The sequence below is a fragment of the Aythya fuligula genome, chromosome 10 (assembly GCF_009819795.1).
Source record: "Aythya fuligula isolate bAytFul2 chromosome 10, bAytFul2.pri, whole genome shotgun sequence".
In the NCBI taxonomy this organism is placed as follows: Eukaryota; Metazoa; Chordata; class Aves; order Anseriformes; family Anatidae; genus Aythya; species Aythya fuligula.
In genome coordinates this window covers 16,298,228-16,325,400 of record NC_045568.1, presented here as the reverse complement: position 1 = coordinate 16,325,400, position 27,173 = coordinate 16,298,228, and the positions used below count along the sequence as shown (strand labels likewise).

Sequence of the window (27,173 nt, the reverse complement as noted above, 5' to 3'; positions counted from 1 at the left end):
ATTAGGAAAGAGAGCAAAGAACTGCTATCTAATGTCTGTAAAAGGCACTACATATAGCAAACTCAGATCAAGATGGACCTGTGGACCACTTTTTAAAATATGAAAAGGTAGATTTTGTGTGTATGGATATTAAAGTGAGAAAGACAAAACCATCAATGTGAACGTCATATATTTTTCCAGCAAAGGACTCCACAAGCTGAAGAATCACTTTAACACCATAGACCAGAATGAAACTGCAAGCCATAGGACCCAGGAGAGCTCTAGAGGGACAAGTTTAACACCAGGAAAAGGGGGGTAGAAATTAAGAAATACACACACACAAAAAAAAGTGTCTAAAATTTTCATAGACTTTCATTTTTCTGTAATAATTCTGGAATAATCATGATGTTTTGATTAGACTATTAAGATGATGATTATACTGTCAATATGGTCTTGGCTTTATATCTGTTTATCTAAACTGTGCTTTTCTCTTTGCCCACAAACAAGCTTTTGATCATAATATTGCTAGTAACCTAGGCTGATGCAAGCACCTAACGAGCACGACTGCTGCTTTCCTGAAGCTCAGCTTCTGTAGCTCCAGACGGTTTCTGAGGTGTATGCTCTTCTGCAGGAGACCAATATTGGGAATTTAAGACCTTCCTTTTTTAAGAAACCACAGTCAGTAAACCGAGAGCATTCCCTAGTTGAAAATATTTTTTAAGAGAACAAAAAGATAGTTTCTTTTGTATATAAATAAAGAAATAGGCTTATGTGGGGGAGTGAAGGATCTTAAATAAAATATTGTCCTTTTTCTACTTCAGTTCAACAGGGAAAATCAATTTTTGTTTTTTCAACTGCAAAGAAAGATCAAAAGGAAAAACTGACAATCTAAACAAAGGGCAAGGGGATATGGGCTGCTTGCACTCCTGTTCCCCGGTGTGCTTCATGCAGGCACTTTTCCAAGCAGAATACATTTATGGAAAAATCAAGTTGTTGATTTTTTTTTTTTTTTGTGGGTGGTGTTTTTTTCTTCCGTATCAACCAACTTAGGAGTAAAACTGACCTGTATATAGAAGTCAAAAAATGCTACTTCATTATTAATTTTGTGGACTTATTTTGGCTCTAATATAGGCAATAGTTGTCAGATGTGTCAGGTACTCATTAGAGAATATTGCCATCATAAAGAGTTACCATTGATTTTACTTCTCAGGATCTGGCTGAAGCTGTGCGGTTTTTGCATTTTAAATGCATTACATAATCCATTAATATTCAGTCCCATGTACAGCTAGGATATTCTTATTCTTGCTTAAATGCCTTTCTGGTTGCATACTTGAATTGTCATATAAAAGCTGTGCTGGGAAACTTTATAGAGATTGGCTTTTCTGCTTTGTATTGAATCATATTTTTATCTTTAATAATAAAACACAATTTATTCTTAGAGGCACATATTTACAAGAGGAGGAGACTAAATTGTCAGCAGGAAAAACAGGTGTGTGAAAGTTATCTTTTTTTTTTTTTTTTTTTGAAGAAAAAACAGGAAAACAACTTTGACAACCTTTTACAAAGTGTATTAATTTTCTGCATAAATTACAAATAAAGAGATGTAAAATTTTTGCTCAACCTATGAGTTTGGAAAGTGTTTTTTTTTATATATATACTGTGAAATGCTGCAGCTAGAAGTCATTTTTCATGTATATTTTGTACAGAAATGGCTCTGGCAACATAAGAGGGCCATATGATTGTAGGACCGTAGAGACTGTAAGGTGCATGTTCAACTGTGTATGGCTGAATTGCTTTGTTGGGTAGTGAATACCAGATAGAAGTAATGGGAAGATACCAATTGATCTTACTACTTGTGTTGTTTTTTTATAATAATTTATAATAAAGCATGTTTGAGAGTGTAAGAAACACCAACTATGTTAAAAATAATAAAAACTTTTTTTTAAAAGTGACTGTTTTTTGGCTTTTTATAATGTTTTTCCACCTTTTAGAGTGGGTTGGTGTATAGACAATGCTTTTGTAGCCAACTAATGTGCTAGTTCAATGGATGCTACAAGCATAAAAATTAAACAGGCTGATTCTGACTTCAAGTGCATCTTTGCAGGAAAATACTTTTTTTAGTGTATTTTTTTATATTTATATGTTTGTGTCTATACCCGTGCAGGCAGAACGTGTTTACATTTGAGACTCCCTCCTTTGGCATGTCTTGGCATGGTAAAGGTGCAAATATCTATCTACAGAATGCTCATTTCAAATACAGATGGTCTAAAGTTTCAAAACCAGCAATTTTAGCTGGCAGCTCTTGGGTTATTTTGGGGAGTGTTTTCAGAGAAGGATACTCTGCCCTGTAGCACTTGAAAAACAGAACCTTTAAAAGATGCTTCCGAATTATTGTCACAGATTACGAGTGTTTTATAAAGTTTAGTCTTTTTTTTTTTTTTGATCCAGACTTCCTCAAGCACTGAGAAGCTCCATGACAAGTCAGGTGTGTACAAGGAAAGCTTTGAAAGCAAATCCATAGACCTTAAATTTGAATGCCTGTGTAATAGCTTTGCAAGGCTGAGGTCAATATTATAAGCAATAGAAGTCTGGCTGTGTTTGATTTATGTAGATTTTGAACCACTTTTAAACTACTCATAGTTTGTTTAATGCAGAATTAAATCTTAATTTTTGATGACTGTTCTGACTTAGGTGAATGATAAGAAGCCATGTAGAAAAATGGTAATAGTAATGAAATGTGCGTGATCTTCCAACTACTCATTTGCAAGATTTTTCTTTCTTTATCTTTTTGCTTAATTGATTGTGTAACAGGATAGTTCCTTGGAGATGTCGACGGAAGGCTGCCAACTCTAACCACGAGTCTGCAGTGTCACATGAATGGTATTGCAGTGCTTCATCACTTCGCTCCTTGGACAGGAGAGCAGAAGGCTGCAGTAGCACTCTGGTGAAAGTAATCCACTCTTACTATTTAGTTTTATTTGTTGCCCTCTTTCTTTCATTAGGCTAGGAAAGTTGAGAGCTTCATGAAAAGTTTATTGCATAGAGCACACATCACTAATGTGGATGGCCAAGGTCAGAGCCTTAGATGTCTTGTTCTCTCCATCAACACCTTTTCTGCAGTTCTGGCTGAAGCGTTTCTCCAGAGCTGCACTACACAGAGCCATGAAGCATTCCACTCCTAGGGGAAATTACTTCATTTCACAAAATGGTTCAGGTTCTTCACTCTGATACTCTTCTTTTGCTTCTGTATTTCTTGTCCCTCTGCTGTTTTCCTAGGTTACAGGCATATGGACAGTGCTTTGTGCTGGGGATGGTGGACCTTTATGCTTTGTTCTGTCATCTTCTAATTGGCTTTATAATTTTATATTTTTATCTATATATTTTTTATTTTTGTCCTAGCCTTTTGGGATACAGTACAGGCTGCCTTGAATGGTGGATCATTTCATTTTACATAAGCCATTATTCTGTGACCAACTAGGGCTTTATTTAAAATTATTTCATTTCTAAAAAATGTTTTCTATACTGAAATCAGGCAATTATTGATATTTTAACTTTGCTGCAGCCTACCAGCAAGCAGGGCCTAACCTCACTTTAGTTGCTGCTGCTTAAAAAGTTATTTTAGCAGATGTAGACGTGGTTCTGCAAGAGTCAACTGAGGTAATATCATAAAGGCAGTTTGTGTGAGTTGAAAGAAAGGATGTGATTGTAGTTGTTCAGTTTCAGAGCAATGGTGTAAGAGAAAATTATTGTGTGTTATCTGATTTCATTTCTCATGTGTTCAGTATGTTCATCTTTCAAATTGTAGTCTAGAGGCTGTGTATCCGATTTGCTTTGAAGAAAAATATGTTGATATCAGAATGGCTACATTTGTGACAAATTTGAAAAAGTCTTCCCTTGAGAAACAATAGAAATTTTTGTATAAAAGGGAGGAAAAAAAAAGATTGTGTTAGAAAAGGAAGATTCAAGAAAGAAAATAATGATTTAGATTCTTATGAGTTTGTTTAGGACACATACTAGAGATAATACTTCTTGTGGGGGAAATGAGAAAATGATGAGTTTGGTTGATAATTAATTGCTTTAAATGAAATCAATTATTTATCTTTAAAATGTCACTTTGGGGTAAATGACTGTACACCAAGTATATTTTTAGTAGCAGTTTTGTCAGTAATTTAGCAAGTAAAATGCTGCTTTTCAGTATTTCTTAGTAGCTAAAACACTAATGATGTTTGTAATACATCACTGATATACAAAGAATAACTTACATACTCCATTTAATGTTTGTGGGTTTTTTTGTAATGTATCACCATTTTTTACTTTTACTATACAATTCTTAAAAGTCAACTGTTGGTGTTGTATTACTTTTCTATACTTGGGACCTTTATATGGAACTTTTAAAGGCAATTCTGAAGAGCAAAAGGGATGAATTGTTAGGATTGTAGCTAAGGTAGTATATCCTGCTAAAAAGCTGTATTTCTCCACAGATAGTTCCTTGCAAGTAGAATGCTGTTTTGCAGTAAGGTGGTAGCCAAATTTTTCATAGTATTATGTGTTGTGTGCTAACTTTGATCGAATCATGTAGACCATGTTGCAAGTTGTTGAAAATCTAAAGCAAATACTAGTATGAAATGCCCAGTAGAATACCAAGGAAAGAAAACAGAAGCAGTGGGCCATGTGAGTTGACTTGCCTCCTGGTATGGATGTTTGCTTCAAGTATATCAACTCCTAAATATATCTTTCCAGGAAAAAAGATCCCATTCCCAGGGATGGCTTTCCTGTGTCTCTAACAGTGTGCCTATAAGATCATTAAATCATTATAAGAAACCAAATTGACTAATACAGAATTTGAGATTTTCACAATACGAAGATTCACAAATTGCTCAATAACAAGCTTTGTACAAAAGAGCACCCCATTTCTTACGCTGTAACATATTATCTAGGTGTATATATGGACTTGCCACAGCGCTTTCAAACTGAGAAGAAAATATAGTATGTCTGGTGTGATGCAGGTTGGTGAGATATGGTAGACCTACTCAGGTATAATGCGTTCTGGAAGTGCAGATTTTGGGAAAGGATCATTATACTTGCAGACGATACTGTTGAGCATTCTCTTCTCTAGTAGCTAAACTTACAGGGTTTTTGTATACAAACTACTATCTGTAAGTGCGTGTATATCTATCTTCTCAAGGTAGACATTCCAAAATACTGTAGTATTTTCAGTTAGACCTGTAAATTTCTTAGGTATGTGTATTTCTTGTTGAGTACTTTTGGGTTATTTTACTATTAACTGAAGTTACAGGCTAGATGTTAATTGAATATTATTGCATTATGCAAACAGTAGTTAAATTTAGATCATTTCTAATAAAATACACAAAGGAGAATAATTTTTTTCTTCTCTTTTGTCTCTGCACTTACCATAATTTTTATATTCTGTACTTTAGAACATGAATATTCTGTTTTAAGTTTTTAGATTAATGAAATCTTTATGCTGGTAGATCTACATATATGTGTGTATATATTGTATATAAAAGCAGTGCATAGACTGTTAGGGGAAAAAAAATCCTGTGAGTATGAATTTGAAAGGATGTTAAATTTCCTTCTCTTTGGCTTATCTTCAGTATAGCCTCAAAATATCTTTCCACAAAAGATGAATTTGACAAAATTGCTCTCTTGAGAATCAACAAAGATCACAGTGTACAGTACTTTTGAATGCAAGAATTCAGCAGATTTAAAAATAGGTATATTTAGAAAGGCATACAATCCTCTTGACTTTAAAATAATACGTTGATGTCTAAGTTTTTGATATATTTTCTTCCTATTGCTCTTTGTTTAGCAAAATCTCTTGTTAATATTGTCCCCAGGAGATGTGCAGATGATAAGAATCATTTATATGATGAGTGAATGTGTTTGGATCTGCCTGTGTTGGTGGTGAATGCTGCTTTCCAGCTACCCAGGGCTAGCTTGTGCTCTGCAGTCTCGCTGCTCATGAGAAAAACAACAAAATCTCTCTGCCCATCAGTTTGACTTCCAGTAGTAGAGGTAATAAAAGCAGTTATCCAAGGTGCTTCTAAGGAAACTTTCCCTTCCCATATGCAGGTGTTAGTCCAGAAGTGTCCAGTGAGTAAGGTAGCCAGCTCTGCTATCTCCATTTTACAGTAAGACACGTTAAGAGTTTATCAAACTTTGGGTACACAAGTGGGAGTCCCATATCCAGTTGCTCTACAATTAGCACATACAGAAGGTGTTACAAGGGTCAGAGAGGAGGAAGGGGGCTGCCAGGGGATCATCTGGAGCAACAGCTTAAGTTTCATTTATGTGGGAGTAGAGTAGTTCCTCAATTACAGTCACATGCCTGTGTTGGATAGTGTGAATTGCTGGAAAAATAGTGGGGTCCTGCAGTAAGCCTACAGGCTCCCAGATGCCAGCACGGATGGGACTCCTCTGACTGTCAGAGCTCTGCAAATGCTTGCGCTTGGGCAGGGACAAAGCTGTTAACAAATCCATGCAAGGGGTATAGTGGAGTATCAGAATCAGAACATGCATTGTGGTACACAGATCTTTGTACAAGCTGTTGTTATGAAGTTGCAGTTTCAAAAGAGAGCCTTAATTATGAGCTTTGAGGCATACATTGTGATTAATTGTAATATTCCGTGTTAGCACAGACTGGAAATGTGTGAATGGGGAAGAAGCTGAGGAAGTGTTTGGATCCTTCTGGACAGCTGCAGACATTCCAGAGTTTCATTTCCTTCGTGCCCTTGTGCCCATATGTATTTTTATGGTGGTGTGGGTTGGTGGTTTGGGTTTTTTTGTGCATAAAGATTAGAAAATAACTTTTAATTGTTACTTATGAAGCACCATATGGCTTTGTAATTTCGCCTTTCCATGGAATGTGGAAAAAAAAATTAATTGGAAATCACACTCAAAAATCTATTATTAAGCTAATCAAGCTAACAGCTTGTCCAGTGTCCTCATACAGTGTATGTTGTGACTGTGTATAGTAAGAAGCAGCTCTTTATAAATCCATAAAGAAAACTAAGGGGACAAACAGAAGCTAAGAAAAGAAGAGAGACTGCGTACATTGGTACAGTGCATGGTCACCAATATTGTTAGCTCAGCTAGGAATCTGCTGGGTAAAATTAAGGACATTTAGTGTTTAAACAGCTGCTTTACAGTGTGATATAAATCATTAATATTATTCTTCCATGATCAGAAACTAAAGGGTTATCCCAGGGGATAAAAGGTTTTTATACCATCTTTTACTTTTCCTCTTCCTTTGTAAAGCTAATCGAATGGAAACTTAAGTAATGGTGGTAATGTTGCAGTTGTTTTTATATTGTTTTGTTTGTTTGTTTGTTTTCCATGTGAATTCCCTTGTTTCTTGCTTAGGTTTCCTATTTTATGCTCCATATTTAAAAGTATATTCTATTGCCACTCTTTTATGCTTAAAAGTAAATAATGGAAGATTTAATATATATTCCCCAGTTTTTATGTTTTCTACATTAAGTACAAATTTTTCAATGTCTGCAGTTTAGTAATGGATAAAAGAATCAGAATCAGTCAGAATCAGAAAAGACTTTTTTTTTTCTGGCCTGTCTGCCTTATGCCTTATACATAATCACAAAGAATAAAGTTTTGAAATCCTTCCAGGAAAACAGGTGTGAGTATTGTTGCAGTTAGGGGCGAGAGCAGTGTTGGTTCTTAATGACTGCTTGACTTCAGCACTACAGATTGCATGAAACCTGTTCTCTGAATTGCATTAAAACAAATGGAGTTATGGAATTCAATCAAGAATTTAGGACTGCCTGAATCTGCTAACTTTGAAATATGTTTGTGTATATATATATATATACACAATACATATATATATATAGTGTGTTTAAAAAACTAAATGTCTTCAGAATACTTTGGAAAGGGAAACTTGAAATCCCTGAAAACTTTGAAAGGTAAAGAAACTAAGAAAACTGTAAGTAAACTTGTTTTGCTGTAACTCTTTTCTGTACTTTAGGCAAAAGTGAAATGTGGAGAGAAATAACTTGCTAAAAGTCAGGTAAAATGATGAGTTTTTAATTTTGAGTGTTTTAAGAAAGATGCATCGCAAGATTTATAAGTATTTTATATTTATAAGGAAAACAGATAAATTCCGTATCTGGTTATTGAACCACACAGTTTTACATGCCCAAATTTCTAATAAATCTCAGTACATACTAATAGATTAGACTGAGATGCTTTTGTGATGATGTCAGGTAATAGGGAATCACACCTGATACACAGCAGAAATATTCGTTGCTTGCTTTTGCAGATTCTTAGTCTGAAATTGTCCAAAGAGGAGAAAATTATTTTAATGTCCATATTACAAAGAATACTATGAAGTCATAAAGAACAAAAATGGTGGATATAATGACAGAAGAAATATGCTTGCATGGATTTTTATTTTGTTCAGTATGTGCTATACAGTATGCTGCAGGAGGGCAGGCTGTTGTTGCAGGTTACAGAATGTGTCCTTCTCTGTTTTACCTGTAGGATGGATGTTGTCTGAGAGCTGGCATAAAAAGCTTTTGCTAGTTCTGTCGATAGACTTCAGTGCTCTTCCACCATGTGAAGAATTTGTTCCCCCTCTGGATTTTTCAAACCACGTCTCCTCCTGTGTTTGTAAGAGAAGATGACAGGTAGTAGTTTGTCTAAACCCTGGGTCTATTCCAGAGCAAAATTACATTAAAAATAATGAGAATTTAGGTTGAAAAGAGAAACTCGTAAAGGTTGGCAAATTATCAGAAACAAGATTTCTGATAAAATTTTAAACATGTATGTACAATGAAAGAATTTTAATGTGAAAACTTTTCTTTGGATCCCTGCCTCGAGGTGCATATTTTTGCCTGCTGCTGGATGTCGTGAGGTTCTGTTTGCTATATAAGTAATTTATCAACTTTAACTTAAATATAAGAAGTGTGATTACTTTTACTTTGAGGTTTAAGAGTGCACTATTAAGAGTGAGCTTTAGCTTAGTTGATTTTATGTAGCTTTAAAATTTTTATCACCGGTGAAGTGTGTAGTAATGGTTATGAAAACAATTAATAACAGCACTGACAGAATCAAGAGACTGACTAATTTATCATTATAGATTTTAATGAGGCTTATAATCTAGCAATAAATATACAATATATTCAAAAGCGTGGAGTCATGAAAAGGATGATTTATTTAACTTTAAACCAGTCTGAAAACCAAAGGTTGTAGAAACTAGATGTGTAAGAACATAATTCTTTTCAGCGTTACAGAGCAGAAGGATGGAAATAACAGAGGAAGGGAGTTAAGCTTAAAATAAGGGCAGGGGGGAACACAAATCAGTTGCACAATTCATTCTGAAGATGTTGAAGCACACCAGTAGTTTTGTAGATGTGGGATGAATCTTGTTTTGGACAGCTTCCATTTCCTGTCTCGATCTGCTTCCTTGGCAGGGCGTAGGAGCACCTCAGACGTCCCTGCAGTGCTCAGGAGTTGGGGGGCAGCAGGAGCAGTAGCAAGACTTGCTCTGTGGGAAAAGCTGTCTCAGATTTCAGAGGAAGTTCATGTAAAGTGGCACAAATACGAACAGTTCTTACAGCAACTTTGGGATTCAGAGTTCAGTTTGGGAATTATGCTCAATTACTGTTTTTAAATATTATTGTTCATCCTTACAGCTTTTATTGTTCTCTCTTCATTCTTGTGCTGGTGTAAGTACACCAGAGTGTGTCTGGACAAGAGTGTTGTTAAAGAATAGTAAGCACCTGCAGGATCCTGCCTAAGCAGTGTAATGGGATGGCTGAAACTTTGGAAAATAGATTAGAGATGGTCTTTCCTGAAGAGAAGTTAGAGAAAGACAAAAGTAGCAACAACAAAAGAGGACAGATGAGATCCAGAAAAGTAGGCTTCCTTACTGAGAGGGAAAGATTTTACTGTTGAATCAGCTAGAGGTAGGAAAAAAAATAATCCAACCCACAAATTTAACCTTTGTAAGGGGAACTCTGTTGCAGAAGACAAGCTTTAAACTGCAGAGATGCAGCCTGGGGGAGGTTATCCAGAATCCTTAGCAGGCACTCCTGCACTTGAGCTTTTTCCATCACCACTGATGGGGAAACTGAAGTAGGAGCAGCATGTAGGCATTCTGGGTTTTGGTTCTTGTGCTGTCTGAAGTGAGGTGTAACTGCTGTCAGAAAAACTTCTGTAATGTCTCACTTATTTTCATCAAATGAGGGGCAGAGGAGGGAGAGACAGAAGGGAGAAGTGTATTGGGAAGAGAAGCTCTGTTCTAGAAAATCAGTAAATCAGTGAAATCAGTAAATTATTGTCATGGCTTGCTGGGAATTGGTCATCCTTTGGGCATCCCAGCCAGTCCTTATTGGAGTAATATTATAGACTGTCATGAAAAAGATGGTGATTAAAGCTTGACCAGACAAAGGGAAGCTAGAAGTTGAACGTGTCCAAAGGTAACAACGCAATTTGTGTTCCTCGGAGGGCTTCTACTGGGTAAATGCATTATTAGGTTGGCCTCTGCCTCCTGAAGGTAGAGAGTTTGGAGCTGCTGGCAAATGGAAGTACCCCATCTAGCTCTCACAGGACTTTGGGGAGGGGGAGTGCTTGAAGAGCTCTGCCCTACATACAGCACAACCCAATGATACTGGGTGAAGAAGGGTGGCTAGCAGAGTGCTTAAAACTAATACCTGCCCAACCCCACTGTGGCTGGGGTCATCTGTGGCGTATTGAAGGATGGAGGAGTCTTACTGACCCCTGCTGCCTTTGTGGATGGGCTCTCATGGGTTTGTGGGCTCTGTGTTTGTGCTTCTGTTTGGGTCAGTGAGGAGTTGCTGCATCTGTGAGATGTTAATTTGGCATGTCCTCAATTTGTCTTCATTGCGGTGTTCCCATGGCACTGGGCTGCTTCCATCTATTTCGCAACATGTCCTAACCTCATAACAAGAGGGATGTCTGGGTTTGGCCCTTCTCTTGTCATCAGCTGCCTTACACTGGGGTAAAAATACATGAATGTAATACTGAATTGGGTTCTGCATTTTTAAGAGGTGCAAACACTAATTAATTTTCCCAGAACCCCTGCAGATAGAGAAGCCAAGCTGCAGAAAGTTGCGTGGTGAGACTGAGATGTGATTAGGATTTTGTATGAGACTGCCTCCCATTCAGTCCCATGCTCTAATTCTGAAGTGTGTGAAGCCTTGCGAGTGTATTCCCTAGTGCACTGCTATAATTTTTTTGTTCCTAAACAGGCAAGAGTGAGGCCTAATACTTTGTTGTCTTGCATTGTCTATTCTATGCAGTAGTTTAATTTTGGTAAGCTACAGCACGTGTTAATGTAATTTTTAACACACCTAATTTGCAATCACACAGTCATATCAATAATAATGGTAAGTTGTTCACAGGTAATAAATTAGTGTACCCTATAACGGGCAGAACTATGGTTCTCAGGGTATTGTTTCATGATGAAGAATTCAGTAGTTAAATATACACAGCAGTGGGCTGAGAACAAGCTGTTCATTTTTGCTGCAAGCAGTACCAGTGGACCAGAGTAATCATAGCTCCCCAAAGCAGGACAGATTTTATTGATTCTAAATAGGCTTTCATTATAGAATCAAGCTTGTTGTAATCGCAAGGACGATCTCTGCCATTGGTATTCACAATGCTGACTGAAGGGAAGGAGATATATTGTTCAGTGCAATGTAAAGGATGCTTGTGCCTTGGAGTTCTGTATTTTGTTCTGTCGAAACGACTGAATTTATTTAAAATAGAAGTACTTAAGTCTTTTTCCTATGTTGTTAGGTTAAATTTGTTAGAAACGTAGTTGGACTCAACTACAGTTGTGAAATCTTAAACTCTGAGGCCATTTCTGAGAACTGCTGGTCCCGCTTATTTAATGGCATCTGGCTTAGGAACAAGTTGTATTTTTGCTCAATTTTTTAAAGGACTCTTCTATCATTTTTTTTCTGTAAAATTAGCATGTGTGTGTATATATGATTCAGTTAATAAACTGTTAAGTCTGAGATATTAATGTGTCCAAGTTAAAATTAGTTAAGAACACATGCTGTTACCAGAAATGCGTCATTAATCTGCAAGGAGCAGTTTGCAACTATTTGCTGCTAAATTAGTGACACTTAGCAAACAGTCTTTTTTTTGTATTATTTTTAATGTGAAAGAAATTTTTATATCAACAAATCTATATGCGCTCAAGAAACAAGCTGTGTGTTTTGTTTGTTTGTTTTTTAATTTTATACAAAGGTTTATCAGTCAATGGACATAAACAGAAGTTCATTGGAGCCTTAATTACCAAATGCATTGCTGTTGAAAATGTTGCACTGTACTTTATGGGGGTGTAAAGATATGTTGCTTGTGCTAGGTTCTCTTCAAATGCAGTATTTATAACCACACAATCCTTCCTTAACATTTTTCCAACCTTACTGCAGCAGTTTGGAAGGGTGCTAATTGAAATTAATTACAGCTTTTTGTTTTTAATGAGTACAATATTGACTTTATATACAGCTTTTTATTTATTTTTGTTAGAGCCTACAAATGAAGGTGAAGGTGAATTGCTTCATACATTCCAACTTAAAACATGTTTTTCTTTGGGGGTTGACTTCCGTAACATAATTTGGGAATTCAGGCAGGAGATGGCATAAAAACAGCTCTGTGTGAGCGTTTCAAGAGATCGGCTCTTTAAGTAAAATGGTGATGTTAAGTAGTGAATCAGCTTGGTAAGTACTGAATGATCAAGCCTAGTTACTATAAAATAAGATCTGGCTGGTTTACTTCATTTTACAGAGCTTGGGCAAATAACTATTGAATTAAATTGCTTCCTGTTGCTTTCCCCAGGGCAAGAAGAACCTGCTGTACCGTGCTCTGCTGAGCTACTATATTGATTAGTTCTTCACGTCTAATCCTTACATGGTTATGCTTACTTTCTAGTGTGTTTATTTATGGTTTTGATAGTTGTTTTTCTGAAGTTATTGTATTGCCTTGATAGTCCTCTAGTGGATTATAAAAACGTAGACATTATTTCCTTTCTTTACCTTCATTTGTTGTAGCCAAATGAAGATAATCAGCGCTCTGCAGCGTGCCATTTATGACTAAAAAGGAGTTGCTGGCCTAGTGATGGGTGGCACAGAGGGCAATGATCATTGGCTCAGCTGACATCACATACCACTGACAACCAAAACTCATCCCAAAGCACTGTTGGGATGGTTGGCACCTAAACAGATCTAATTAAATGCTTGCAGCATCTATTAATGATACTATATTAGATTCTTTATCACAGCAGCTATTGGGATGTTAGGGTTTGCTTCTGTAGCTTGGGAAGTGATTTATACTTTTAATTCATCTTAATAATTTGTGTGCTTATAAAATACTTGATATAAAACTTTTTGTTGCATTTAAATTTCCTTGTTATCTGCCTTGGAGTGGCATGAATAATAGGGAGCTCAGAACATGAATATATTGGAATGCATGAAATATTTTCAAGGTGAATGCTTTTAAGTTTCAGAGTGATGTATGTCAGGTGTTACTGAATGGATTAACATCTGGAGGGATTTTGTCTTGAGAAGCTTGGGAATCGGGCATCTCCTGGTGCAGTACCTCCGATAGCTATGTTAAAAATACATTTCTGTCTTAATGTGGAAATTAGAATATATGTATTTTATAGTATTTTTTTTTCTGTCCTAATATACAGCTTGCTTTTTTGTTGCTGAAATGTATTATCCTCAAACTTTGAAATGATGCTGTGTTAGAAACTGAGCTTCACCAAAAATGATCTCATATCCAAAAGTGTATTCAGTCATCTGTAAAATATTTATATGTAACACAAAACTAGAAAGCCTTTGTCTGCTTGACTGTAAGTATCTATATATCCTCTATGCCACTTAAGCACTAAGTCTGTCAATTTAATAACAAATTGTTGTGTTTTCTTGGATACTTGCATCGACTGTTTTGATTCAAGGGGTGACCTCATCCAAACATCAGTAAAGTCAGAGAACCCCACAGAATTCAGAGGATATTGACTCAGTCACAAAACAACAATTTTATTCTTTAGGCCATGACTAATTTAGGACAGGATATGTTAATTTTAGGATCTCAGACTTTGCAAAATACCTAGTAATTTCATGGTAATTGTAATTGTAAGAATTGACAGTATTTGTTGTTGATGAACATCTTATAGCCACCTGGAAGATCTTTGTGGTTCAAGAAGCATCCATGGAGCTGCAGAGATGATGAAGGATGGTTTTGTTTGTTTTGTTTTTTTTTTCTTTTCCCCATTTTACTCGATAAGGATATGAAGATCTCTTCTGTTTGGAACCTGTGTTTCACTGCAATTACTTTTTTCACTTTGTCTTGCTGCACTTGTTACTGTTACGTTCACATTGCCAAAGCTTTAGATGATGCCTTCTCTCATCTGAAGGGCATGGGATAACATGTTTTCTGTTGCTGGATTTACTTGGTAATGCCAGCATCAGTTGTGAGGGTCGATGAAAATTTCTTTTATAACCACTTCCACAGCCTTACTTTCATGTATTCAGAGCAAGGACTGGAGTGTATTTTCCTTGATGAGAATTTTTGTTCTGCATTCAAGAGAAATTATGGTTTGATTCATGATTTAAAAAAAAACATGCCAGAGTGTAAGCCAACAAACCATATCAGCATACAGTTTGATATGCAGGTTGTGTAGTATTAATAGCATGATTTTTATCTAAATAATGTCGTATTTATCTAGCTGATAGTTACTATATATTTATCCTTTAATCTCCTTTTTCTTTTTTCAATGTTGCTTTATAAAATGGTGAATTGACTATCATTTTATTGCTCACCAGTTTCGAACTTCCCATTTTTTTTAAACAATCTAACCAGCAAATACGTTTTAAACTTAAGCTAACAAGCTCAATAAATGACACATGATAGAATAGCATTGTGTTTCTTTCACAGAGGCAAAGGAAATTGTTCTGAAGGCACAGATTCTGGCTGGAGGGAGAGGAAAAGGTATTTTCAACAGTGGATTGAAAGGAGGAGTCCATCTAACTAAAGAGTAAGTCTTTAAAATTGGAAAAAGTGTGAATTAATTGATTTTGTTTTCATATTTAAGCTGTTTACAATTGCTATTTGACTTTCTTTTAATATCTTTCAATAGGCTAACCTTTTTCCTTTGTTTGTAGCCCTAAGACTGTTGAACAGCTTGCTAAACAGATGATTGGGTACAATCTGTCAACAAAGCAAACTCCAAAGGATGGTGTGACAGTGAAAAAGGTAAGATATATGCCTCTTAAAAGTTGAGAACTCTGTTTAGCTACAGCATGTATTAACATGCTGTGCTATATGCCATAGATTTTTTTCCATTCCTTTTCCAACATCAGATTTCTTTCATCTGGTTGTTGAAAGAAAAAAAAATACATTACACTTCTTATCTTTGTATGCATATGCTTTGTCTATAAAATTCAGCATACCTAATTTCTCATAGCTTCATCCTTTATCAAATATATACTAAATGCTAGCAGAACTCTATATAGCATAGCTGTACATGCATATAGACTGTCTGCTAAGAGAAGTAATATATACATGATGACTTGCAGTATTATTATCTTTAATTCATTTACGAATAACTTTGGGCAACCCTCATTAAAGATAGAGACAGATGATTTTGTATGAGAATGATCTCAATTTAAAAAATAAAAAATGGTCGCGATTGAAAGTATTTTGTTTTTAACATGTTGTGGATGCATGGTAAAATGTGGGCATGGTCATGGTTGAGTTGAGCTAGTATGCTGTAATTAATTTTGACTTCTAGCTTAGTACAATTCTCAAAGTCAGGAAATCCTAGCAATTACTTACCTACTATGTATGTTTTTATCTCTTGCTTTGTTTGTCTGAACAAAGATCCTCAGACAGGTGCGTAGTCAAGACCCACACTGTATGTGATGCCAAGAGATAATTTGGCATGAGCTGAAAGGAATTGCAGTTCACTTTTTAATATATTGTGAACAGCTTGGTATTAACATAGAAGGGGAACGCTTGTCTGGAAAGCATCTATCTAATGAGGGCTGGAGAAGGGTGCTCAGGTGGTTCTTCTCTTGGGGAGCAAGAACAGCAAATTACCATCACTCCTGATAGGTGTTGTTAAAAAGAAATACTAGATATTAAAAAGAAGGAACAGTATTACTATTAAGGCATGTCTGTCAGAGATTGTGATAACAGTAAGGTTATAAAAAAGGATATACATTTCCAATATTAAGGCACTCTGCTTTGAGAATTGTGTATTGTAAAAGCAGCTTGCCTTTATAAATTCTTTGGTTTTATTCTTTTCCTGTAGTTGAGCTACTTAAAATGCATCAATACAGGAAATTTTACTCTTTTGTCTGAGTGCAAGTCTATTCATTTATATGTTCGGTTCTGAAAAGGAAACTTTTAAGTTTTCTTTGAAATTGATAGAAATGAAAGAAAGGTATGACTCTTGGGAATTTTTGAGTAAGATTATTTAAAGGATTTATATTAAGATGACTTCTGTGTCACGTATAGAATAGCTACAGAAGATTTAACTTATAGTTTTCCTTCCCATCCCCATCTTTCTTGTATAAGTAACAGTCAAGAGTAAGCAGCAAGGGCATATATGAAGCATAAGGTAAAGTTTGTGCTACTGAACTTAAGAGATTTATTTTGATGAGACAGAAAAGTAGCCTTGATAGTATATTTTTTCCTTTAAGTTGCATGAAAACTTTGCAGGAAATACTTTGTAAAAATACTTTGTAAGCATTTTAACATGGATTCATGATAAATCTGTATGATACTTTTCACTGAGAGAAGCTGATCGTCTATTGTCAGACATTACATTCTGATTTTACAGTTCATTCTTAAAAGTCATAGGCTAATTCATATGTTTATCACACAGATACATAACAAGGTAACAGTATGTTCTAAATAATTTTGGTGTCAAGGTCTTGAGTCTTGGTAATTTATGGTAAGATCATATATCCTGTTTTAAAGTAATTAAATATATAACAGATTGGTTAATGATATCCTCATTGTTTGTTAGAGAGTTGAAGAAAACCTGCTTAAAGTGATGCATCTGTGTCATCAAAAAGACCATTCCCCAGGAAAAAAAAAAAAGTGTCTTTTAAAAACACCTATATTTCTCAAGTTTAGCCCATTCTAGGATCTTGAAGATAGTTAAAGGATTTGAGGCATTCAGGTTTGCAGTATCAAGACTGCAGTGCCAAACACTGAAACTTTAATCAAGGCACAAACTACATAAATGTGAATAAAAATGGGTTTAGCTGTGTCTAGGCTCTCATTTAGTGAAGAGGGCAGATAGTAGTGCACAGAAAATGCCAGACAGACTCTTCATATTTGCTTAGAGGAGTAGGGAAGTTGAGAATAGAAGGCAATTTTGTTCAGTTTCAAGGCATTTGCTCACTCTGTGTGTATATGTAAGAATGCACGTTTATGTGTACTTAAAGAAGATTGCAGTTCACCCTGAAAAGAAGAGGCATATTTTTACATTTTTTGAACTTTTCGCTGTTTTTGAAATTTGAGGGAATTATTATGTTTAAAAATAAGTAAATAAATAGTAAAACTTGTTTTTTCTTTTTTATTTATTTTCAGAAGGAAAATAGTTATTAAATCACTTTCTTCAAGGCAAACAATGAGTTATTGTCAAGTCAGGGAATGGAAGTCACCTTTTACATGTTTTTGTAAGGAAAGAGAAAAGATGGAATTTTCGTACAATTAGAGTAATTATGGAACAGAAAATTGAGTTTTTAGATTGCTTTCTCAGCTTGTGCAGAATTTAAAGTGTGTTTGTGCTTTTTTAGACAGTTTCTTAAATAAATAGCAGGCTCCTCAGTTACTTCATAACTTGTAAGCTATTTTGTGAGTTTACATAAAATCCTCTTATGGCAGCTTGGAATTTGGAGAGCCTGGTTATCTGAGAAGACAGTCTTCTCTAATCATGACAACCTGATAAATTGCTACCTGTGTTGTCTCTCCAAGAAATAACGATTAACATTTTGAATATTTGATTCAGTATAAAGAGCCGTTATAGTTATCCTCATGAAATTAGATGTGACTTAATTTTTTAAGTAATGATTCGTTTTTAAGAAGGAAAGCTTGAAGTTATAGTGAAATTCTGAAGAATTTTTTTTTTTTTCCCCAGGGCACTTTAAATATAAGCCTGATGTGGTAAGCTAGATAGTTTAAATATAAACCAAGTGTGCAAAACTGGATACTTCTTTGTCATAAGCAAATAGACAAAATATCAGAAAAGTTTGTAGATTTATTTGCACCCTTTTCATTTTTCAACCTTAGTTCATTATGGGTTCGCTTTAGTTACTTTAGTTTTGTCAAGTGAATGATGGGGAGCATTTAACAAATAATATTTAACGCCAGTCTCCCTGTTTTTGCTCTGCAGCAGAAAGGGAGGATGGTAGCTGTTTTCACTGGGAGTAGAGAGATGTTGCACCATCTGACAACAATTTGTACGCTACAATAAGCTTGCCTATTACAGGGTAGACAGACTAGTGGTAGTTTCGTGAGGTAAGACAGAACTATTTGGTGATGTTGGCATGGTTAATTAGCAATGGTAAGAAGAAACTTGGCTCTGAAGCAGCAATGGAAAAGATACACGATTTAATAATACATGTTCCACCTGCTGTGTTTGCAAACATAGTCCTAAAGACTCATTGTGCTGATCCCCGTCATAAGCCTGGCCTGGATCCTGAGCACTCTGGAAAATGAACAACTCTGACAAGTTCCAGTAGGACCAGGTGGTTTTGTTTGACCTGAGTCTAAAGCAAATAACTCACATTTTTCAGATGCATTGATGCAGTATACGTACGAAGGTGAAACCATTCACTCAGGTAAAAGGTCTAATTGTAGCAACTCAAGGATGCTTTCCATATCTTTGCTTTTAATTTGATGAATTGTGGCAGGTAGCTGAGCTATGTTTCTGAAGTGGGCTTTTAGCATCCCTTTTATAGTAGTCTAAAATAGGCAGATGCTTTTAAGAGATATGGTAGTTTTTCTGTTTTCTTAGTTGTCTCCTTTCCCCTAGTTTCCCTTAGTTTGCTTTGTACAGTTGCTTGTTTGAACTATTTCTTTACATTACCCCATGTTCCATGAATGAGGAAAGGTAAAAGTAGAAAGAAGCAAAATTACTATAAAGAGTATCTTTTCCAAGTCAAAACACAATAAAGAAATAGCATCTTTCCTTGCATTGAGAGCAAGAGAGTTTCATTTAATTCCTTGTCTCTTACTTTTTTTTTTTTCTGTTCTGTTGAGATGTACAACCTGGCAGAAGGTAAGTACATTATTTCTTATGTACTCAGGAGTAGAATGTCAAAATAGCGACTTGGGTGAAAGTATAGTGCATCTTTCTTGTTTATAGTCCTTGAACTATGAAAACCCCAGAAATATTTACTTGATGGAACACATCTTGCTGGGTAGGCAGAGTTTTAAGACTGCAGGTGTGTGCATGCCTCTTGCATCTCCGGAGTTTGAACTGCTGACTGATAGAATGAATTTCACCTTATCTTTCATTCAGAGTGATGATCTTTGCCTACCATCATTTTTCAGAGCTGTCACCTGATAAACAGACCACATTAAAAAGACACTGCCGTTTACTCCTTTTTAATTATATTAATCTTAAGGAAATATTTTTTTCCTTATTTCTGCTGCTTCCATTGAAAGATATGAAACGATGCTTAAGAGATTGGTTGTCAGAGGGAGAAGCTGTAGTGCAAATTAAAGTGCAGATGTGACTGCTCAGCTTCCAGGTTGAAAAGCATAACTGTTGTCTTAGAACAGAGCTCTAGCAGTGCATAGTAGAGCTACGGTCTTTGCACCTGAGATTATGGCACCTGTTACGAGTGTAAAGAACAATTAGTAGCGATCATATGCAGATGTTTTTTAAAATGAAGAACATTTGGGAAAATTTGGTATTCTTCCATCAAACCTACAATTTTTTGAGTCCTTTTCCAACAATAAAACTACGTAGTTTCTGAAATTGCTTTCACAGTTATTGTTAAACTACTGCAAAAATCACAGTTCAGATAAAGAGGAGAGCATAGTTACTGTAATACTTAAATGGAAAGGCCTTTGACTTTTGGCATATTTTTGGGAGGAGAGAAAAAACTGTAATGAAGAATTTACATGGGCCATTCCCCCTCATGCTTAATGCGAGTACTTGTAGATTCAAAACATCGAATCTACAAGACTTGAATGTTTTTTTTGTTACATGCGGAAGTATCTGTCAGATATTGGTACAAAATGGCTCTGTAGTTTATAGTGATACAGAAAAATGAGTAGCTTTTTGGAAAAACAAATTCCTGTGTTTTTAGATTGTGCCAATATCTGAGGGTGCACATCTGCTTGTCTCTAAAGTGAAAGTACAAAGCTGGATGTCAGAATTAGCTGTATCCTCATTTCTTTAAGAAATATTTAGGCAGGGCAGGAATACAGTGCTAAGATTGTAAGTGTAGGAGGTGGCCTTCTGTGAGAAGGAGGTAGAGAGTTTAAGAGACACTTTGCTGGTGAGGAGTGCCACTACCTATGGGATGCATCAGAAAGCCAACATAACACCCTTACATGAATGTGATTTGCAAGACCAGTCCCTTGCGACTCAGATTTTTCAGGGGGCCACATGTTAAAGTGCTTGTTGGGAATGAAAAGGTGTTGTGGAGGTTGTCTTTGCAGCAGCTATGATTCTCTTCTTGGAAAAATCAGCACTAGGTTCCTGGTTTACAGTGTTTATTGAATATGAGAATAGCAGCATCAGGGGAGTCTCTCATTTAGGGAGACAAGATTTATTGAAAAAAAAAATCACTGGGTTATATTATCTTGTAAAAGCAATGGAACGAATGTTTCTTTTCAGGAGAGTAAGTATCAAACTGGTGCTTTTTAAGGCGTAGAAGAAAACATGAGCCACAATGTTCTGTGCTTGATCACAGCAGATGGAAATACTGTCTCTTACTGGTTCTGTTAATTTGTACTTGCTATTACATTGCAAAAGATTTTAGCGCATTGACACATCAAGGAATTAAAGCTGTGTTCAGATTAGGTGTAACCAACTAGATAGATCAGTCAGAAATGTTGCTGTTTTCTTTTCCCCTGTATTGATTTTTAGGTGATGGTTGCAGAAGCACTGAATATTTCAAGGGAAACATACTTTGCAATTTTGATGGACAGAGCATGCAATGGACCTGTTATGGTTGGCAGTCCACAGGGTGGTGTTGACATAGAAGAAGTTGCAGTTACTAGCCCAGAACTTATTTTTAAGGTATTTCAATAATGTTTAAGATTCAACATTTTCCTTATCAGTTATCGAAAATATTATATGCAATTTTTCCTTCTTTTTCCATTTACCTTAATTCTGTGTGCAGAAAGAAGATAGCAAGAACCACAGGAAATGTGTTAATCTAAATAAGAGTCCAGACCTGTCATCTAGTAAATGATAAAACTGTGTATAACACCTGATTTTGTCAGTATGTGTGTCTGCAGCTTGGTTAGAAAGAGCTTATATTTGGCTGTTAATGTGTTACGTTGAATTTAACATATGACATGTTTTTATGAGTGGTCTGGTGTGTTACTTTGCAGAAGGTACACAGTTCTTTGACAAGTGGGTCACTGCCAATGTGATTATTGTTTCTGTTTTTTTTTCTCATTGATGTAGTTATTAATTATTTTTTAGTACCTGGTTGACTTTTGCATCTGAAATACAGATGTTATAATTGCTTTCTTAATAATGACTACATTTAAGTTTTTGCTTTTTTATCTTATTGTGGCATGGTAATGAGTACTCACGCTATTCATCTGGGAAAATAATTGATACAAACAAGTGTAATTATTCAAAAAATATAAAAATATTTAATGTGCATTTTAAAATTATATAAACTTCACAGTGTTATTGGGCAGTGACACCATTGCTTTGAAAATATTCCAGGAGATGTCATAAAAATTAACAGACTAAATATTCGTCAACGCCATCTGTACAGTAATTAAAAGTGAAAACTGGTGTCACATTGTCTTGTCAGCATGCCACCCTGAAGAATTATATATTTTTTGGAAGGACTGTTTCATAGATAGTGTGGTAATTATAACATACCCTATAGGCAGCTGCTATAGCCTCAGTCTCAGAGAAACTTTGGCAAACAGCCATATTTTAATTACTAATTTGCAAATATATACTAAGTGTTTTCCTTTTGAAGTTAAAAATCTCCATTCAGATTGCATAAATATAACTAAATATTCATATTATTGTTACAGGAGGAAATAGATATTTTCGAAGGCATTCAAGATCGTCAGGCACTGCAGATGGCAAAAAATTTGGGTTTCAAAGGACCTTTACAACAGCAGGTGACTTGACTCTACTCCCTCAGTTTTTAGTGAAGACATTTTAGCTCAACTGTATGGTAATGCTTCCCAAACATACATGAGAGGCTAATTTTTTATTAGACCAAGACCATTTTGACATTTTAAATACTAAATTGCCCCAATATAAATGTCATCGGGGTTTACCAATTTGATCAAGGACCTTATTGTTCCAAACTAAACGTCCTTTGGATTTGAAGCAATTGATACCACATAGAAGTGTCCTATTTCATTGGAATTCCAGTAGAACACAGTGAATTACACAGGTACATCTCTTTTTTTTTTTTTTTTTTTTTTTTTTGGAAGATCTGGCCCTTAACGTGGGGAAGTGTATCTTTTTGTGTAACTGAAGCCTTTTTTATTACTTCAGCTCAAAATAAAACCAAAAGGCTACCAGCTTATCTTTTCAGTATCTCTTATGTATTGGAATTCCACATAGAACATAAGTATGCAAGGTATTTTGCCTTTATGAATAATTCTGCTGAGAAAAAAGGGTTGTTTAATTTAACTCAGATGACTGGAAAACAGATACAATATTTAGCTACTTTTGCCTTTTTTTTCCATAGTATCAAACTGTCATTTTTGTAGAATTCCTTTATTTTTAATTCAGCAGTTTTAATTATTTTCTATCCCAACTGCGCAATTAACAAATGCATAATCATTAAGTTGATTAACACACATTTGAAGAGTTAGCTGTATATTTAATGAGGAGAAATGATTTTGTAGAACCTTTCAACCCTTGAAGAGTTCTGGTACTTAATTATTAACAACTATACATGGACTTTTCAACAATACATTTAAATAATACTGCAGTGCATGCATTTCTTTCCTTATGCTATCAGCTCCTCAAAGGAATTCACTGAATCATAGGGATGTAGTTTTTATTCAGATGAATTCTAGTATTTGCTTATGTATTCAGTACTCCATGGCTGGGATTTTATGCTTTGCCTTGAAGAGGCTTGAGAAAGGGAAATGGTGACATTAAGCTGCCTGATTCAGAGAGGTGCTGAAAGATAGAGCAGCCTGTAATAAAACTTAAGCGATTTTGGTGATCTGCTGAAATTACCACAGCATGCTGGGGCAGCAACAGTTTTTCAGGTTGCCCAGATTCTCTGTGGGATGCATGGTGGGACTTTGTCCCTAGCATAACTGTGATAGCCTTACCAATGTGGTATTAGGATAGTTTGTCAACTGGACTGTCCGTGCCAAGGAAACTGCTGCCTTGGTGGGTACAGGTTTATAAGTCTGATAAATTTTTAAAGTCAAAACCACTGAGAATGCTTGAGCTGATAATAACTTTTCAGCAGGGAAGACTTCATAAGCAATTTGTATGCTACTTCCAAAGTATAACTCTTTAAAGAGTCTTAGGCGTGTTGGTCAGAAGGGACCTCTGGAGGTCAGCTGGTGCAGTCTCCAGCTCCAACTGAGGCCATTGCAAACATAAGATCTCATCAGCTGTGACTTTGTCTAGCCAAGCCCTGAAAGCCTCCAAGACAGATGTTCCCTGACCACACTGGTCAACCTTCTCCAATGTTGCAGAACCTGCCTAGTGAAAAAGGTGTTGTTTTTTCTAATGTTCAGTTTGAACCTCCCTAACCCACAGCTTGTGGGTGTTATGTCTTTTTTGTACTGTCTGCCTCCAGTGAGAAGAGTTCAGTTCCTCATCTTTGTAACTGCTCTTCACCATAGTTATGGGCTGCTGTTGCATCTTCTTCACCAGAATATGCAAGCCCAGCTCCCTCAGCCTCTCATTATGGGTCCTGTGTTGTAGTCCCAGAGCCATTTGGGGAGCCCTCTGTATGTAGCCCTGTCCACTTTGTCCACTTCTCTTTGCCTGGGAGTGTGGGACCCAAAATTGGATGTAGGACTCCAGGTGCAGCCTTGTCATCGCTGAGTTGAAGGGAGAAGGAACATTCCTCAACCTGCCAGTCATGTCCTTCCTGATGTAGTGCTGCATTGGGGTTGAGTCTTTTCAATCATAATGTTTTCTCTTAGGCATGAAGTTGTGGGAGAAAACTGACTTGCGGTTTTTATTCTCATTCACTTTGCTAGTACGAAAAGTCACAAATACTTTTGGTTTGTATACTTCAGTTAAATGATCAGTAATGAAGGAACAAATTTGAAGGGTTCTTTATTAGGATACTTCTTCATCTGCAAACTCATTTCAGCAAATAGCTTGTCACTGTGTAATGAACCAAAGAGATTTTTTTTTAATGCAAGTTCATGTTGCTGTTGTTGAAGGCTAAACTGTTCTTTTAATGGAAGAATGTCATATGAACAAATGATTTGGATGTTTATAGTCAGTCACAATACTTTGGCCCCAAACCAGTCACTGGGAGAGAGATGGTGAGGAGCAATAAGGAACAAGCAAGAGTATACTTCAGAGAATAAACGAGCACACTTCTGACACAATTTCTTTAAGAAAACATTGGAGTGATGTAGGAAGGAGAAATGTGTATATTTTTTCTATAGTCAGTTGTGTGTACATAGAGCTTTGTAGTTTCTGGAGTTTAGACTGATTAATGTATATGCAACTTAGATCTCAGCATACTGGAGAACGTGTCATTATGAACTGTTAGGCGCTTTTAAAATTAAAGTTGTCTGTAGTAATTGTGCTGTTTATTTTGTAGAAAATCTCCAGTTCATGTAATCTTTAAATGAGTGCTTACTAAATGTTATGCAGTATCATATTGCCCTATTATAGCTATTTTAGATAGTATGTAAATATGATTAAGAAAACAGAAATAAAAGCTGTAATTATGTAGAGCTAGTGCAATTTAATACATTAACAATAATCAATAATGGTTTACCTTTGCCTTGAAAACAAACTTTTATTTTTCTGTGTGGTAACTGTAAATCTCTTGATCAAATTTAGGCAGCAGATCAAATTAAGAAGCTGTATAATCTTTTCTTGAAAATTGATGCCACTCAGGTTGAAGTGAATCCCTTTGGTGAAACTCCAGAAGGGCAAGGTAAGAAATTAAAGAGTTATAATGCATTCATTTGTTTCCTTTATTTATGCAAACTATAAATTAAATTGCATGAAAGGCTGTAGCAGCAGCTTTGCATTAATTTCATTTTGTAATGTAATTTAAGCAATATTCATAAATATTCCCACGGCAGATTTTACATTTCAATACCTTTTATTATTTCATCCAAATACTGGAAGTATCAGCTTCTACATGTTATGCGTGGTGAGCAACAGCAACATTCTCTGCTCTATTTGTATGAAGTTGTTTTTTCTTATTATTTTTATTTTATTTTATTGTTAATGCTGCTAGAATTATTGAGATTGTGGAGAAATAAATTTGTTATTTTAGATTCGTAAACATATGCACTCATGATTTAAAGTTACCTACGACTCTACAACATACCAGAGCACAGGAGAAATTGCAACTGGAACTGACACTTGGCTACACGCTTTGGAAAGAAAATGGTTGATTGATCTGTTTCTACCATGAATACAGGTCCAAGAGTGTATAGGGTAAATAAAAGGAATTTTATTTAGCACTTACATTGTTCTGCTAGTTAGTTTTCCAAAAACTAGGCAGCACTCACTGCTCATTTGAGGCACCATATTAATGTGCACATTGAATCAATAGTTTCTGCATTGTAAACCTCACTCAGCTTAATAAATGAGAGTCAAATTCTCACCAGCTAATTCTAACTTCAGTGGTTCTTATCCAATTTGTGAAACATGTACTGGGGGACAAACAAAAAGCCCTGCTGTTGACCAGTACAGTTCTATTATAGAGGCTGCATTTTAAACAGAAATGGAAAAATTTGCCTTCAGAGCCCAATAGGTTTTTTGTTTTTTTTTTTTTCCCTGCTGTCTATGTAGATCCATTAGCCTTGGTAGAACCAGTTGGGAATGAGATCAGAAGGACATTTCCATGTGTTGTGCAGTAAAGTTAAAGCACAACAATGACGTAATGCCGTGTAAAATTAATAGTCTGAATTTTCAAGTGCAACACGTGATACTTATGTTTGCGGATGAATGAGACCTTTAAAATAGGTTCTCCAAAATTTCTGGAATATTCCTGCAGGTGATGATGATCACTTCAAAACAAATCATTGAGGACAGGTCTGGCCAACACAGAAGGGAAATTGGTAGACTAGTAGGTAGGGCAAAAGAAGGAAGGAATGGTTAGCAATGAGAGGAAAAAAAAACTTTCGGTCCTAAAAGATGATGTACAGGACCACAGTGACAGTAAATTTGAACCCTTGCTTGAGGCAGCACTGTAGAAAAAGTAAACTGATTTGGTTAAGTTGCCAAATTAGCTTTTCTTGAATGGCTATTGATATTAAGCAGGGCATAATTTGAAGGATGATGGTGAGAGTTTTTATGCTCCTTTCATCCTTTTCTACAAGGATTCTTCCCATGTATTTTGCATCCAGGAAGCTGAGGAGCAGAAACAGAGAAGGTTTCAAGCTGTGAAAGCCATTTTACTGGCAGACATACACAGATAGCATCCTGCATGCTTTTTTTTTTTTTTTTTTGCTAGCAGTTTCTCCATTTGAAGTGTCCTAAAGCAGCATAAAGATAAAACAAATGGGAGAACATTTCAGTAGCTTAATGCAGTTATTTCTAATGATAAAATAAGACTATACAAAGACCATTATTCCTGTCAAAGTAATGGTTAAGATGGATTTATTTCTTGCTGTGCTTTCTGTTTTTCACTTGTGTGAATTTCCATTACAAAATGCATTGTCTTATGTATTTCCTTTTGTTTAATTCTGTCTCAGATTCCTTTTGTTAACACTCTCGGGTCAAAAGCCTGTAACTGCCAGTTTCTTTGTTGTTGTTTTTTTTTTTTTTT

General features: G+C 35.7%; 1 protein-coding gene across 1 annotated transcript in view; it reads left to right on the top strand.

The window, feature by feature from the left end:
* The window catches only part of SUCLG2 (succinate-CoA ligase GDP-forming subunit beta), a 111,312-nt gene that overhangs the window by 36,436 nt on the left and 47,703 nt on the right, over nucleotides 1–27,173 (top strand). Inside the window, exons 3-7 of the mRNA XM_032194126.1 lie at nucleotides 14,926–15,025; nucleotides 15,153–15,243; nucleotides 21,110–21,262; nucleotides 22,249–22,338; nucleotides 25,229–25,325. Coding sequence (XP_032050017.1) covers nucleotides 14,926–15,025; nucleotides 15,153–15,243; nucleotides 21,110–21,262; nucleotides 22,249–22,338; nucleotides 25,229–25,325 — 531 coding nt within the window. The remainder of the gene's footprint in view (nucleotides 1–14,925; nucleotides 15,026–15,152; nucleotides 15,244–21,109; nucleotides 21,263–22,248; nucleotides 22,339–25,228; nucleotides 25,326–27,173) is intronic.